The 16,690-nt window shown below is 33.1% G+C and overlaps 3 protein-coding genes and 1 pseudogene across 3 annotated transcripts; 2 read left to right on the forward strand and 2 right to left on the reverse strand.

Moving 5' to 3' along the window:
• The first annotated feature begins 6,069 nt into the window (after nucleotides 1–6,069).
• LOC117230369 (cleavage and polyadenylation specificity factor subunit 4) lies at nucleotides 6,070–7,855 on the forward strand. Its single transcript, XM_033487756.1, is given in 5 exon segments — nucleotides 6,070–6,466; nucleotides 6,697–6,820; nucleotides 6,822–6,898; nucleotides 7,063–7,252; nucleotides 7,328–7,855. Coding segments are annotated over 5 exon segments (858 nt in total). The 5' UTR covers nucleotides 6,070–6,363; the 3' UTR covers nucleotides 7,692–7,855.
• Nucleotides 7,856–8,002: 147 nt separating this feature from the next.
• LOC117230366 lies at nucleotides 8,003–10,935 on the reverse strand (annotated as a pseudogene).
• A 68-nt stretch (nucleotides 10,936–11,003) lies between these two features.
• Nucleotides 11,004–11,881, forward strand: LOC117230370 (U6 snRNA-associated Sm-like protein LSm2). Its single transcript, XM_033487757.1, has 4 exons — nucleotides 11,004–11,284; nucleotides 11,367–11,434; nucleotides 11,506–11,596; nucleotides 11,680–11,881. Exons 1-4 carry the CDS (start codon nucleotides 11,282–11,284, stop codon nucleotides 11,803–11,805), a joined length of 288 nt encoding a protein of 95 aa, XP_033343648.1. The 5' UTR covers nucleotides 11,004–11,281; the 3' UTR covers nucleotides 11,806–11,881.
• Nucleotides 11,882–12,895: 1,014 nt separating this feature from the next.
• On the reverse strand, nucleotides 12,896–16,666 carry LOC117230360 (ribonucleases P/MRP protein subunit POP1). Its single transcript, XM_033487742.1, is given in 6 exon segments — nucleotides 12,896–13,088; nucleotides 13,197–13,315; nucleotides 13,687–14,607; nucleotides 14,689–15,441; nucleotides 15,444–16,019; nucleotides 16,169–16,666. Coding segments are annotated over 5 exon segments (2,388 nt in total). The 5' UTR covers nucleotides 16,293–16,666; the 3' UTR covers nucleotides 12,896–13,088; nucleotides 13,197–13,301.
• Nucleotides 16,667–16,690: the final 24 nt, after the last annotated feature.

Below are 16,690 nucleotides of genomic sequence, written 5' to 3' on the forward strand. Positions count from 1 at the left end.
GAGAACAATGACACTTCTCGTCCTACGAGCAACAAGTGCATTTTTCCCGTGCGAACAAATAATATTTATCTCGTTTCAGAAGAAAACAATAAAGTCCTTTAGCGAGTGCAAACAAACTTCACCGATTCTCCGATATCGCGGTGACTTCGATGACCGATACGATCTTTCCACGTCTCGATGATCGATTAAGGTCGCTGAAGAACCGTTCCTCGATTGCAACACTATCCACCAATGTCCTCGTGAAACTCGTACACCTTGTTCGAGTAATGACCGACCAGTTGATTTTCTCTCGATAAATGATACCCTGCGAAGACGTATTACAGGTTTTCGTTCGCAAACCACGCCGTAATTTCTTTTTCTGCTTCTGTCCATGCAACTCGAACCATTCTTCCATCTTTCTACAAAATGATCTCCGACAATCTCATCGGATTTGTATCGCTCCTATCTCTCAATCAGATATTCGATAACTTTCTTCGAAGCGCTTAATCACCGCGTTGTGGACAGAAACAGGTGGATAAGTTCGATTTGTGAAGGCAAGTCTCGTGATAATTTAAGCCGAAGGTAAATCCCAACGAAAACATTCGACCAACAATCAACGATGCAATAACATTTTCGAAGGAGAAACGCGATACAAGCGTACGACCAAACTGTTGCTCGTGTGCATCTCGAATTCATCCGAATATTAATTACGATGCAGTCGCGTTTCCCACTTGACCGCGTCGTATCGAGGAATCTAGTGGCAGATTTACGCATCAACGATGACACGTGCTCCAAGCGAGGGCACGAATTTTGGCTGGCTCCTAGTGCCCCATATAATCAGCCAATTATGGCCGATACTCGGGCCTCGTACACGATCCGGCCAAAAATTAACGATCCTCCTCGAGTTACACGCGGTCTCGTTTTTTTGAGAAACTCTCTAGCGTTCGATATTAGTCGTTGCACTTGTACCAATTGGCGACTTAAGCGTATCGTTCGAATAAAAAACGAAAACTCACTGTCGCGTCATTTACTTTGGAACTTTCCGCGCATAATGTGATTATGCTAGGATTACGTGAGTATCGAAGTAAAGAGAATTTAATCGAGCGAATTAAAAAACGATCGGTAATTTACGGCAGCGATAAATGCTATTTTTACGTATTCAAATATCTTGTTCGTATATACCGATGATCAACAACATCTAGGACAAATCGTTGCAAAGCAACTATCTTATCGTGATTGATCTTCGACGATCGCAAAAACGAAAACGAAAAAAAAACGAAAGTACATTCTAACAGTTGCGCAATGCAAGTTACTTCTAATTCATTGAGCAATTTAATTTCAAAATTGTAATTCTGTGCCGGCGATAAAGTTATTCTTACACAATATGATTATGTTACGTATTTAGACTTGTTGTATACATCAATAATACGCGACAGATAGTCGATGAAACAAAAAATGTTCCTATAACACATATACACGAGACAGTTCGGATTTCAGAATTGTGTTGGATTTTTTTTTTTTATTTATTTATTAAAATTACAATCAATTTTGGCGTTGAGAATTTTCAGTAATTTTTCTGGCGTGGCACAGTGACATGGCTGATTATTTATAATAAGTTAATACTTATTATAGATAAGTATAATTTATAAGTAAGTATTATAAATAAGTAAATATTACTTAATTATAACTAACTAAATAACTAATTGAATCTAGCGTTTAGGTCTAGCGAGTAGTGCCTCTTCAGCCTGCGAATCTGCTCCGTCGTATCAAGTAGTCCAGTGATTAGGGGGTTTCGGTGTTCGTTGACTCTTTTGCTATATCTGTCGCTATATTTTGCTATTCCCTCTTTGACTGTGGGTATCTTCAGGTCGCGGTGTATTGTTTCATTGGTTACATACCAAGGTGCATCAATTAGGGATCTTTTCTATTGGAAGCGTTGAAGTATTTCAATGTGGGAGTTACTTGCTATTCCCCATAGTTGGATTCCATAGGTCCAGACAGGTTTTATTACGGCCTTGTAGAGTCTAATTTTGTTCTGTGTGCTTAGGTTGGAGCGTCGGCCCGTGAGCCAATAGAATTTCTTGAGTTTGTCCTTAAGTTGCTTTGTTTTGTCTGTGATATGATTTTTCCAAGTTAGCCTCCTGTCCAGGGTCATGCCCAGGTATTTGACTGAGTCCTTGCTAGGAATTATTGTGTTGTTAATGGGTGTTGGAATTTAAAGATATAAAAATTAATACTGTCACGGATCTTCGGTTTAAAACTATTTTTTTTTTTTATTTATTTGTTGAAATTACAATCAATTCTCGCGTTGAGAATTTTCAGTAATTTTTCTGGCGTGGCGCAGTGACATGGCTGTTTATTTACAATAAGTTAATACTTATTATAGATAGGTATAATTTATAAGTATTAGATTTAAAACTATGACGCTAAAATCCGGTAAGTTTGGAAGTTCAAGCTTCACTGGTTAATACTAAACAATAAAGATCGTCGTTTTTTTATTTATGTCGTGTTATTTACGTCGTACATTCAGCGACGTATCAAAACGAAACATCGAGCAATGTACAAAATGAAAAATACACGCGACAGCGCCGGCGAATCGAAAACGGTAAATCGAGCCGCAACTTGCAAATTATCGCTCCAACATGGAGAGTGTAACAGGGGTCAAAATAGACGCAGACAACGTGGCCTCGAATAGACTGTAAATTCAGTTTTCACCGGTTTTCTCCCCCGTGAGTCGGAAGCTACTTTACGATGCAACGAGTAATGCATAATTTCGCTGATCGTCCACAAAGAACGTCGGCCTTTTGGCCGCAAACAAATTTTCGGCACGCCAGGGGCAGATTTTCAGTGTCGTAAAACTTTTCTAATCGTAGTCGAGGTGAAACTAAAGAAAGGAGAAAGGGGAAAGGGAAAAGATGAAAGAATAAAAAGATCGAGAATTCAAAATGCCGATACGCCGACGTTCAAGCTGCGATTGAGCGGCGCGCATATACAAACAGCCTGAACAATTTGCCGAATTTTAATTTGTTTGCACGCGATATTATAATCGAATCGGATCCGTATCAAATAAACTAAACAGAATCACGTAATTAACGCGCTCACCGTGGACACGAATCCTGTTTGCTTTTAAGCGTCGTTCGAAGCGCAACAGTTAATGAATCAAGCCTGAGCACAGGTGCTTACTAACCGGAAATAGATAACGAACCTACGTCTCGCGAATCTTTACGTTTTCAACGAATTATCATCGTCGACTATTGCCGATGAATTTTAATCTCGGGTCAGTTTAAATCGCACATCGACGAAAACCGATAACGGATGTATTGTAATCCGGGTAACAATGAATCACAGTAATCGCTTTTCTTTTCTTAGCCAATATGTATCGTTGAGTAAGTCGATGTTTCGTGTTTCATAAGACTCGAGAAGAAAAGCAAACGCAGAAAGTCGATGAAGATACTTGACGGCGAATCGAACAGTTAACATCTGCCTTGTTACGCGGGTGGAAAGAATGGAAGAACAGCAATGGCTTATCGAAGAATGTTTGAGAGACATCAAATAACTATGTTCGAGTATTTGATGAAGTTACTCGAATCGCAACAAAATGCGAATCTCACTACCGTCGTATGACTGACGAAATATTGTTACAAACAAGTAGGAGCGAATAATTGTTGCATAAATTGCCTTATTACGTAATCGCACGCAACTACGGCGTCGTAAACATAATATTTTCTCAATAACGATAGAGACGTTTATTCGTTGACTTATCCTATGTAATTTACAGAGTTATTCGATGTCGCTACTATTGGTCATATTCTTTAAATATGATATTCAATAAAAGAACGAATATAAAATGGCAAAAGTAAGTTCTCTCTTCTATTAGGAATATCTTTCCGAAGCAAGTGGTATCGAGAACTTTTGTCTATAAATATACCGAATGAATAAATTCAATTTTTTTTTTATTTATTTATTTATTAAAACTACAAACAATTCTCGCGTTGAGAATTTTCAGTAATTTTTCTGGCGTGGCGCAGTGACATGGCTGATTATTTATAATAAGTTAATACTTATTATAGATAAGTATAATTTATAAGTAAGTATTATAAATAAGTAAATATTACTTAAAAATAAACTCTATTGATCCATAAAAAGTGTCGAGCAAAAGTGTAGGAAAAATTTTAACGAAGGAAAAATGTTTCCCTTTCCCTCACTGATCAATGACTATGAAACTAACATCCGATGCAATATTTTAGTGTTATTGCTTTAATCGTGTAGAGACATAGATATGTAAGTACATGCATGACGTTATGAAATCTTTCGACCCTCTCGACTGATCAGGAGTAATCAGAACGGATTCGCTGGGGTTCTGATTTATCACTGACCTCCAATGAATTATCACCGCATACATAGAATTCAGAAATATTATCTACTGTCAACATCACGCGAATTGTATTTAACCTCTCTGGTACGGCGCTCGTCTGCCGTGTACTATCATTTAACGACCGCCAGCAACAGCGATTGCATATATTTATTATTGACTTTAGTCGACGCTCTAGCATGGAGATGCGTTCGGTGGTTACTGGCTATAGTGGACGCTCGTACCGAAGACGTTAAGTGATTGGTATTTATCACAGGGTTATGGAGTCGGAGTCAGATTTCGGAAGGAACTTCGGTAATTATTTAGAAGTTTACCCTCGATCACCGATTTCCATGATTTTCGAATATGTTGTAAAACTGAACATTTGGAACAACTTCTTTCTCTCGCGACAATGTCGTACTTTCTTAGTTTCCGAGATATTGGCAAAAAAATATTGATAGTGTCGGCGCCGTACATAAGTTCTGCCTAGAATTGTGCGTTCGCGACAGCGTATACGTCAGAATTAGTTGTCGACCGTTGGTCCACGAGGCGTCCGGATAAGATGACATCTAACCCAAACCTATATAAACTATAAACAAAAGATAAGAATTAAGTTTGGGTTAAGCGTCATCTTACCCGACTGTCGCGCTGTGAGGATACAGAGTTAGAGGCGGAATTCATTGTAGTTATACTGTGACAATTTTTCGCGAATATCTCGGAAACTAAGAGAATTCGAGGCTGGAATCGGAAGCGGAATTGGAAAGAAATATGCTGACTACGACTCCACGCTAGTAAATTTGACAAAAATCAAAAATGTACTTAAAATAATTAAAAGTTGTAATAAAATTATTTATATGTTAAAAATATTACTAATTTGTATCAAAATTTGTATCAAATTTGAATTTCTATCAAAGTACAAAAATGCAAAATATAGGTAACCCTTGTACAAAACGGCAGTCACGTTCCCATGGAATCTCGTATTGAGGAAACTATTTTATAGGAACTATTTTGTAAGAGCAAAAATACTTTATCAAGACAGAAGTATTGTCTATTGAATATTAGTAACTTTGCTATATACATACATACATATAATTAGTATGTTAACAATCTATCATAAATAAAGTCGGGGTCGGAGTTAGAGTCGAAGCAAAAAAGAGAGGAGCCGACGTCAGAATGGGAAATTTTAATTACCGAATCCGCAGCCCTGATTTATCATCCAAGAGAGTTGTATTAGCAAAGACTCTTTATCACACAACTAACGTACTCATCTTGGAAAAAGTTCGAATGTATATATTTATACTAATCGCCGAAGTGATTTTTTATAAAGAAAGAAACTTATTTCTATTAAATTTAATTTAATTATTAAATTAAACTAAATTTCTTTGTTAAATTTTCATATGAAAGAGTTTATTACATATTTACATTTATTTTGTATTTATTGAACTTCAGATGTTTGAGGGATATGTCACTTCATTACATGTATAAAAAAAAAGTTTACTACATTTTTAACTTCTATATAATTGCTATGTATAAATAAATTGTAATTGATAAATTCGTAATAACAAATCGCAGAAGACGTAAAAACATTGAATTTTTTTAAGGTCGGTAATTTGTTCGCTGACGAGTTTTCTATCAAAGATAACCGCGACTTTTTTCAAATCTTACTCAAAACAGATGGCGCTAAATTTCCAATCCAGAAAAGCTCTGTGGATAATAGTAGATAAGAATTATTCAAGAGCGCCAATGCGAAATAGTGAAATAAAATGACGCCTTCAATCTTATCAACGCACGTGCAGAATAATGTTGTGTGCGAGAAATTGGACTTGTAATTTTCTTTGATCAATAAATAGTTCGAATTATTAAAATTGTTCAATGATGAAATGTGGAAATATTACTAACAATGCTCATCAGTATTTAGAAATGAATGTTCCGCGATAAAAACTTTAGTTTAGCTGTGAATGAAGTTAATGCTTATTGTGTATACGGTAGTAAATAAATTTGTGATTGTGATTATTGATAGATTTTAAACAATAATGGAGTGTCTAGTGGCGAATGTGGATAATATGCGATTTGATATTGAAATTGCTCTTGACGAACAGTATGGAGCACTTCCTTTACCTTTTACTGGAATGGACAGTACGTGATAGTTTTCGTATACTGTATATGTTTAGGTTATCTTCTAAAAATGTAAAAGTAATTGGAAAATGAAATTGTCAAATTGCACACATTGCTACTCTGTATTTTTTGAATAAAATATACTCTGTTATATCGACGATCTTCATTGAGATATTAATATTTTAATTTAAATTTATACTGTTTATTCATCGTTGATTAAATTTATCTGTTTACTGTCTCGTTGCTTATAGAATCTACTGCTGCAGTATGTCAATTTTATCCGAGAGGTACATGTGTTAAAGGAGCCTCTTGTCCATTTAGGCATGTACGTGGAGATCGTACAATAGTATGTAAACATTGGTTAAGAGGTCTTTGTAAAAGGTGATCAGTGTGAATTTTTACATGAGTATGATATGACAAAAATGCCAGAATGTTATTTCTATTCCAGATTTAGTAAGTATATATAGCATGTAATGGTATTTCATTCTTATTTCTTCTAAGGTTCTACCTATGATAAACTTATAAATATCTTTTTATTGCTTTTTTAACATTTTTTCTTTATGGTGTTACTAAGATTTCTCAGTATAGGTATGTTAAAATCAGTTATGAATTATTAGATGCTTGTCACAATAAAGAATGTCCATTCCTACATATCGACCCAGAAACTAAAGTCAGAGATTGTCCTTGGTATGATCGTGGATTTTGCAGACATGGACCTTTATGCAGACATCGACATGTTCGTCGTGTTTTATGCATGGCTTATTTAGCTGGATTTTGTCCTGAAGGCCCAAACTGTAAATTTATGCAGTAAGTTTATCACCAAGTTAATATTTCGAATTGTTCTTATTTAGATACATTATTACAATTTTTTTCTGTTTTCAGTCCAAGATTTGAATTACCAGCAGTGCAAGATATGCAACCTAAAGAAGGGAAAAAGGTAATGATCACCTGTCACTTTTGTGGAGAAGGTGGCCATAAAGCAATTTATTGTAATAAAATGCCACCTGATGTACGTGAAGCTCAAGTTAGACAAGAAATAGAAGGTAATTCTCATGCTACGCATCACATGAATATGCATAATGGGCCCCCACCAAGAGGGCCACAAAAGCCACTAGAAGAAGTCACTTGTTACAAATGTGGAACTAAAGGTCATTATGCCAATAAATGTCCAAAAGGACATTTAGCATTTTTAAGCCATGCTGGGGGTAGTGGAAGTGCTACTCAGAATCAAAATTACCGTAGATGATTTCACCTATTTTATTTGTGTAAGATTAATATTATGATTATGTTTCATTATTAGTAAAATCACTTGTCTGTAAAAATTTCTATATATCATATAGTAAAATAGGTTTAATACAATTAATTTCATATTGACTCGTAATAAAAGATTCCAACACCTTTAAATAAAATAAAATAATTATAAATATTTTGTATTTTCTATAAAAAAAATTTGGTCAAATTAAAGAATGTTTAAAGGATATTTTGGGTTAAAATACTATGAAGTATATACTATAACAAATTTAATTTATTGTTTAAAGAATTAAACATACTCCTAAATACTCGTTATTACATTTTGTAAATGTATTTAAAGGGTATTTGCTAAATTATTAAATACGCTATATCTATGAGCGCATCGATTTTCGACGTAGAATGTTATAAAAAGATATATTTGTTTACTGCTAATTTATTTAGTTTGTGACGTTGAACATGGGAAGACGTACTTCGCCATTTGTATATGAAGTGGCATTGTAAGACTATTAATTTTTAAAATCTTGCTCGCTAAAATATTAACAATATTTATCTTTCACGTGATTATTATCAGAGATATTAAATTCCTTCGTTATTGGATGTGCATTTAATACCTAAACATAAGTTATTGTTTTATTTTAAATATATATTGTTTTTCTGATTCTTCGAAATACGTCGTACCTAAACACTGTTATTATTAAAAGAAAAGTGCAAAGTCATCAGAACCATGAAAATACTGAATGTCACTTTTATATGCGAAAAAGCAAGTATGGTTTCCTTTTAATTGGAAAAAGAGATCTTCTATTTGCATAAAGAATATTTCTTATCATGTCGTATTATAATCAATAACTTCACATAATTAGCAGGAAAAAGTCCATAGTACCATCGGGATTCTCAAGACCTACACCATCCTTCACAATAGCATCTATATGTGTAATAATATCTCCAGGATCAAAAGTAATTTCTGTATCATCAGCTGCCTGGTAGTCATATAAGGCTCTTGCTTTCATTCCTTCATTATTTGGGTCAAAATATAAGTACTGACCATCCATTTGACTGTACAACTCATTTTCAGTAATTGCTTCTTTCGTCGCCGATTGTTGCTCAGGTTCTTCTTCTGGCTCTGGCAATTTAGACTCTTGAACTTGATTCGGAGATAAAGATGCATTTGAAGCGGGGTTACTAAATCTAAGCGTTTTATTCACTTCTGTTTTCACTTCCTCTTCCACTTTTGTATGGAGTATCTCTTTTGCTGACTCTCCCGAATGCTTTTTAGCTGTTTTACATGACTATTCTTCGGTATATATTGTTGCTGCACTGAGAAGACTTCATTTGACCAGCTGTCAATTCTGTTCAAAAACAGCTCTTGCATTTATCGTTCTTTGAGCAATTAACTGTTGCGTTTCTTTACTTCTTTGTCGTCGCAATTCTTCGCTTCGCGATTTATGATCGTCTTCAACATCGTTGCTATAGTGTTGACTTGCGGCTAGTTGATTAAATTTATTATTCGCCTCCTCAGCGCGTTGCTCCGCCAACTTTTGTCGCGCTATTGAATTTTCTTTGGCAGTGACCTACAAGTATATCAAAATTTAAATACCAAAATATTCACTATTAAATAATAAATATAATAATATAAAATATGTTTACTTGTTGTTCTCTGAGCATTGCTTCTTTTTCTTCTCTAGTTCTAATTTCTTCTTCAAGCCGTTGCCGTTCTTTTTCACATTTTATACGTTCTTGTTCCAGTCTTTTCTTCTCTTCCATTTCTTCCCTTTGCCAAAATTGATCGCGTTCTGTTGCATTTATTTCTTGTTCGGGAATTACTCTGCAATACATATCGTCTTTAAGTTGAAGATTCTGATACTCTTATAATTAAAACATTAAAGATATATACCTGCGATATGTGGTACCCACAGGACCTGTATTACCTTCGTTTTCCCCACGTGGTTCATTAAATTTGTATGCCGAAGCTGTTGCTCTAGCAAGTTTTTCCATAATAGAATCCACTTCAACATCGTCTTCAGAGCGAGCAGTAATTGTTATATGTGCACCTTTTAATAATTTTTCTACATCCCTAATATGATTTGCACAAGTGCCCTTTCTAACAATTGGTGCTCCTTCTCCTTGCTAAAATGCAACTCATTTTATTGTATATATGCAATAAAATCATTAACTTTTTAAATATGAATTCTTACCCAATTTATTAAGAGACATTTTGGTAGACTTGTTTTAGTATCTATTACACGACAAAAGGCATACATGATATGACTACTATTTAAACGGTCAATCATTTCTTCCAGACCTCCATTTCCAGTACCAACCACTTTTAAGTTGTTAGTTTGTCCTTCGTATCCAAACAAGGCCCTATGAATGATAATAACTTAGTAAAATAAATTTAATTAAATAATTTGTATTATATATTTACAATCCCTCATTTTTAATTGAAAGTAAGAAGATATATTAATAATTAGTGGAATTCAATAAAGGCACAAAATTATTATATTTTGCATAAAATATTTCTCATTCTCCGTATGTGTAATGTTACCGACTATTTGTTTTACCGTTGTAAATGCTAATTATATATTTTGCACTATTTATATCGATCGATAAATGTAAAAGGAAGAGTTACTTAATATATTATAGCAATTTATTTTGCAAGTTTTTGAGGATTCAATTGAACACTTGTGAATCTTTAAGATACCGGATTCATATCGACGCATTAGCCGGAATGATAAAATACAACATAAGAGAAAAAGATGCAAGCCTACCAGTTAGTAGACGATTTATCGTCGACTACACTGTGCCAAGCAGCCACCAAAGCGTCTTTATTTTTTGTTAAATTAATTGACATCTTTTTTGTTCAGTTCATAAGAAAGATCAACCGTAACAACAAATGCGAAAAAGTTGCTACTGGCGAGTTAATGTCACAGTTGCATCTTCACGTTTTGCCTTTTTGATTAAATGTCAACGCCCTTCTGTTACCAACCGCAAAACGATGGATCTTATCTATATAGGCAGCGTACTTAAATCGATTACAAAGAACTAAATTAACTTATATTTAAACACACAAATATGAGCACACAAGTTTTGACGTATGCTAAAACATATTTAAACAAAACTTTATTGATGAAATCCTTCAAGACTGTTCTACAAAGTACGATTGATCACGCGTACTGGCGGAGACCTCCAATCAGTAAAAGTAACACGAGCAAATAAGAGGCAAGATACAGTTGAAATATTTTATATAATTTTATACAGTATGAAATTATCAAATTTTATCTTGATTCGTATCTTTTATTTCTAAAAATTATCGATAAATACAGAAAGTATGCTTGTAAACGTAGATCAAAATTTTGTAAATAAGAAAAAATATAGATGAGATAAATGTTGAAGTCAATGTTTAATGGTACAAACCCTAAACTCGCAACGTGTATAGTGACACTTTCAAACAAATTGTCATAACAGCAATTTCGTGCCGGCAATCGAGAAATTAGTATAATTATTAGTTTCAATAATTGTATTTTCATTATGTTCATTAGATAATACGATAAACGAATTTAAAAATTGGATATTTTTAGTTTATTAAAGATGGTAAGTCGAACGTTTTTCATTTGGCGGGTTAACCTCTGTTTCTTTTCATAATAAAATAACTTCTTTTTGATGCTTTTTGCAGTTGTTTTATTCGTTTTTCAAATCCTTGATCGGGAAGGACGTAGTTGTAGAATTAAAAAATGATTTGAGGTAAGTTCATCAGAAGAAAAACTCTATTTTATAATGTTTATAAGATCACTTAATAAAACTTTTGTATGTAGCATTTGTGGTACTTTGCACTCAGTAGATCAATACCTGAATATAAAGTTAACTGATATAAGTGTGACCGATCCAGATAAATATCCTCATATGGTTTGTAGTGCATATATTTATGATTTTATATGTTTAATAATAAAGGAAATTGTAACAGAAAGTAAGAATACAATATCTTTCAGTTGTCTGTAAAAAACTGTTTTATTCGAGGATCAGTAGTACGTTATGTACAACTACCAGGAGATGAAGTGGATACTCAGCTATTACAGGATGCTGCACGCAAAGAAGCAGCAGTTCAAGCAAGATAATTTGTTGCTATTATTAGATTTAAAAATACCACTGATTTATTTTTTACTATTAAAGCCAAGAATTGTGTACAATGAACATACAATTTTTGAATCTACAAGTGCATAAATTGAGTTTATATGTAACATTAAAAAAAAATAGTTTCTGTTTGTAACAATTCTTTCAAATTATTTATTATCATGTGTATTTCATATAAAAAGAAGAAGAACTGTTAATCATACATCAGACTAATAAATTTAAAGATAATATAGTAAGTATATGTATATATAGTATATCTTTTTACAGCATTCATCCAAAATAACTCATATTGTTATATATTTATTCATCCTTTGTCCATTCCATTAATGATTTGTCATACCAGATATATTTACCCTTTATGTCTGTATTTTCTGGTAGTAATGCAGCATATACAGGAGCCTGAGCACCTTCATCAGGCTTCAAAGTACCTTTATGACTAGTCATATCTGTGTCTACATAGCCAGGATGCACAGCATTCACTACGAGATCTTCTCTAGTATCTGAATTAAACATTCTTTGATGAATTCTAGCTAAAGCAGATACTCCGACTTTGCTTGCAACATAGGCAGAATTTGCCCATCCTTTCTCTAAGTGAGTGTTTGTCTTTGCAGCACTGAAAATATAATTAAAATTTAGAATACATCCCATGGAACAAAGTAGATTGTAAATTAGTATATTTTTGAAATTCAACATACTCAATAAATTCGTGCATAATATTGTCTAATTCTTCCTCTGTAAGATTTGGATCTGAAAATCTTTTCTTCAATGATTCACCAGGAATCTTTGATAAATGACCAGAAGAACTTGACACATGTACTACACGTGCATGTGTTTTCAATAACGGATAAAGTTTGCTACATACTTTTCTTAAGCTAAAATAGTTTACTCTTAATGTCTCTTCAGCTTGCAGAGAAAAAGGTTCTGTAGCAGTTGTCTGTATATTTAATAAAATTTGTAGAGAATATCTTTCGGAAAAAAAAGAAATAAATAAATAAAGTTTTAATTACCTTAAATGCAATAGCAGCATTGTTAACTAATATATCCAATCCTTGATATGTTTTTTTTAAATAATCGTGAAAAGTAGAAATACTACTTTCATCAGTAACATCAAGTTGATGAAATTTTGGGTTTAAACCTTGTTTTCAAGTTCTTTAATAGCATTCTGTCCTCGAGTAACATCACGAGCTGTTAAATAAACAACTCCATCAAATTGTTTGCAAAGATATTTTACAATAGCAAATCCAATGCCTTTATTCCCACCGGTTACCTAAACATTCGATTTATCAAAATATGTATGATGTGACCGTTACGATACCAACCGCAGTTTAAGCAATAAAACTATACAAAGTTTTTATAATATATAATTTATACTTACGACAGCTACACGTGTCATATTGGGTATTTTAAACCAATTTTCCTATATGCGCAAAATAGTAATTCGAGGAGGTTAAACGTAATACTCTGATAATATTACGTTACACTAGATTGAATGTACTATAGCAAATCATCAAACATTATATAGTTGCGAACAACAGCCTTGACAAACAATGACGAATGCGATATAATGATTAGATTTATTTATCAAATCTTTCTTTTCCATTGTAAACAATTCAACTACCAGATATCATATATGTTACAAAACGGTATTTTAAAAGATACGGTATTTAACAGAGTTCACTTATAAATTAAAATATTAAATAACAATCTATTACAAATAATACTACAGGATAGCTACTGTTAAATTACTACGTGTAATCTAGCAATTCTATATTGTCTTGTCTGAATATTTCTAACAAGAACAAAGGGATGTTTTTTATTGATCAGCTCAATTAATGAATTTAATGTTGCATATCCTAAACCTACACCTTTTGCTTTTGTAAAACAGAAATCACCCATTGTAATATAACCCATAATCTCTCTATCACAAGAATTTCGTACTTTAACACAATCTGGAAGATACAACTGCGACATTTTTTGAGTTTGCTTGCATATGGCTTCACGACTTATTTCTAACAAATTCTTTAATTTATTTTCATAACTAAAACTTTGAAAATCTTTATTTAACATTTTACTTAATTTATTAGTTAATGTCTTTTTATGGTGTATTCTTTGTTTCTTTAACCGTTTTAAAAGAGCTAAATGATTCTTTCGCGATATTTTACGAGTACTTTCATTTGGATCAACATTTAATTTTTCTACAGGACCTGACCAACTTCTATTGTTCTTAAACTTTTCTATGTCTTCATTAGTTGGCATACATATTATTGCAAATCTTTTAGGACATCCTTTTTTTATAATATCTACTTTAACGCGAATTAAACAATTTCTGTCTTCAAATGCACTTTGCAGAGTAAGACTTGATACATGATTATTTGGTGTATTATATCTTCTTGTATTATCTTCTTGAACTAAGCTGTTTTGCAAGAAATTTAATAATTTACGATTTCTTAATATACAAAAATCGTCTGTATTTGTCCATTCTCTCATTAAGATCTTCCATTCACAGAAAAAAGGACTAGAAATTCCGAGTTTAACAAAGTTCACGCGCCTATTTGGTGGATAACGAAAATACTTTTCTTTTAGTTCCAATTTGGTACTTAATGCTTCTCTTGTATATGCAGGTGTATCTGGATCATTAATATCTGGGGATTGCATATTCTCACATTCAAATAGTATAGATTTTGATTCTCTGAGTGCACCAACTCTTACGCAACGAAATATACAAGCAAGCCAGAATGGCATTCCCCAATTAGATGGAAGAATAACATCTACTCCAGAACCTAACCCTAAAAAAACATATTTATCAATCTTGATTATCTTTATTGATAAGAAAGTTTTCCAATGTAATTGTTATTAATAAAAATTACCTGTTTTACTGATACTAGGTTTTTGAATCAACAATACTGGTATCTTTGCCATGATATTTTCATTAAAATATTTGTCATTATCTAGACCAGGTACTAAGCATTGACTTCTTAGTTTATTAATTGCACTTGTTGTTGCACATGTCTTACTGACTTTCTCTCTTATTTTCTGTTCCCAAAGTGGACTAGAGTTTGCATTTGTAGGAGGTACTGACACCATTTCAATTGTCTGTGTTTCTCTTTGAGGTCTAGTTCTTTTATCTGGTAAATGGAATCTTGGATCCAAGACAGTAAAGCCAAAAACAATATTTGGTGGCAACTGACTAGGTGATCGTAACGTTTTTAACATTTGCCATAATTCTTCTTGTGTTTTCAAAGACTCAATATTTTCCTGATTATCATAATACTTATTATGCCACAATTTATCAGAATTTTCATCTTCCTCGTAATCCATTTGATTATGATCTACTTGCACGGCATCCAATTTCAAATTAAGTATTTTATCGAATTTTGGCAACTGTAGGGCATTTGTTAAAACACTAGTTGTCAGTGGTCCGTAAAAACGAAATCGATTAAAAGTATTTTTATGAATACTCATTTTACAATTCTTTTCATTAATGTATAAACAAGATTCCGTATTTTGATCACTCGTAGAAGTAGAATGTTCATCGCTCAAGCGAAATTCAAAACTAGATATAATTTCCGTGAGGAAATCATCGAGGAAAGATGGATGTACCCAAATCCATATGGTTTTAGATCAGATCGACTTGGTCTCCATAAAAAATGTACATGACCGATTGGAAATTGAGGATAGCCATTCTTTTTAAAAAACATTACAGTTCCTTCTCGTGTGCCTGCTATAAAAATTTGTGCAGCAAATGTTAATTCGAGTGGATTACAATGGCTCTTTAAAGTTTCTTTCAAAATTTTTTCAAGGCCACTAATTTCGATACATGTATAATATGAAATATCTTGCATCAAGCAGTGTTTTGTCATCGCACGATAATTAGCCTTGAAACATTTATCATTCGCGTAACTTGCGATTCTGTAGCCCCATTTCTCTATCATATGAAAACGTTTTGCATGCCAAATATGAGTTTCCAGCCAAATTTTATTTCGTTGTCTTCGTTTATATTCAGCGAGTAAATTACGAGATCGTCTGCGATATCTACGCGACTGTCTTTTAATTTTTGGCGGCAATCCGGATTTAGTCATTTGATTTAAATGTGCCTCCTGTAATCGGCGGGGTAAACGCTTAGCATTATGAGACATGACACGCCTACGCATATATACCGGCAATTTCTGAAATACAAGTTTCGTTTGTTGAGGATTTTCTGTAAATAATAAATAATGATTTAGATATCAATAATAAATAATAAGTAATGATTTAGATATCATTTTTCCCAGTGTATTTAATATATATTTATATGTTGGTAAGGAAATTTAAATTTATTAGAGTAGGTCCGTGTATCGTTTAACATACCTATGGAATATGTCATTGCAGCAATTTCGCTAGCTCTCGCAGAAACAAGTTTCATAATGTGAACTTCATGTGGCAATCGTTGCGATCCACCTAAGAATTCATCGAATTGTTCTATTCCAGCCATCTCTTATATACGAGTGTTTGAAGTTTTGTTTACACCAAAGTAACCTGCTATACTTAAATTTATGAACAGTAGAACAGTAGAACAGTAGAAGAATATTATAGATTATAGTACTATAAATATCCTAGTGACAAGCACATGTAGTCATCAGACAAAAATAGTTTTGAAGTATACGAATTGTGATTTATTGTACATTGCTTGACACCACTTTAATATTCAGATACACGTGTAGTATCCATTTAAAGCATAGTTAAAAATACTTCAACTTGAACACAGAAACGCCGACGGAGCTTGAATTAGCCGAAAGTATTTTAATCCTGTGCCTATAGGGGGCATTCTTCGAGGTCAATAGGAATTGGACTTAAGGAAAACGAAGTCGAAATAATTATTTATCAAAGCGT

The sequence above is a fragment of the Bombus vosnesenskii genome, unplaced genomic scaffold (genome assembly GCF_011952255.1).
Source record: "Bombus vosnesenskii isolate JDL3184/JDL3185 unplaced genomic scaffold, Bvos_JDL3184-5_v1.1 scf7180000013266, whole genome shotgun sequence".
NCBI lineage: Eukaryota > Metazoa > Arthropoda > Insecta > Hymenoptera > Apidae > Bombus > Bombus vosnesenskii.

Excerpts from the sequence above, each read along its gene's own strand:
- LOC117230370 (XM_033487757.1), top strand. Across the intron at positions 11,435-11,505 it reads GAATTAAAAAATGATTTGAG|CATTTGTGGTACTTTGCACT; the intron begins GTAAGTTCATCA and ends TTTTGTATGTAG. Across the intron at positions 11,597-11,679 it reads CAGATAAATATCCTCATATG|TTGTCTGTAAAAAACTGTTT; the intron begins GTTTGTAGTGCA and ends AATATCTTTCAG.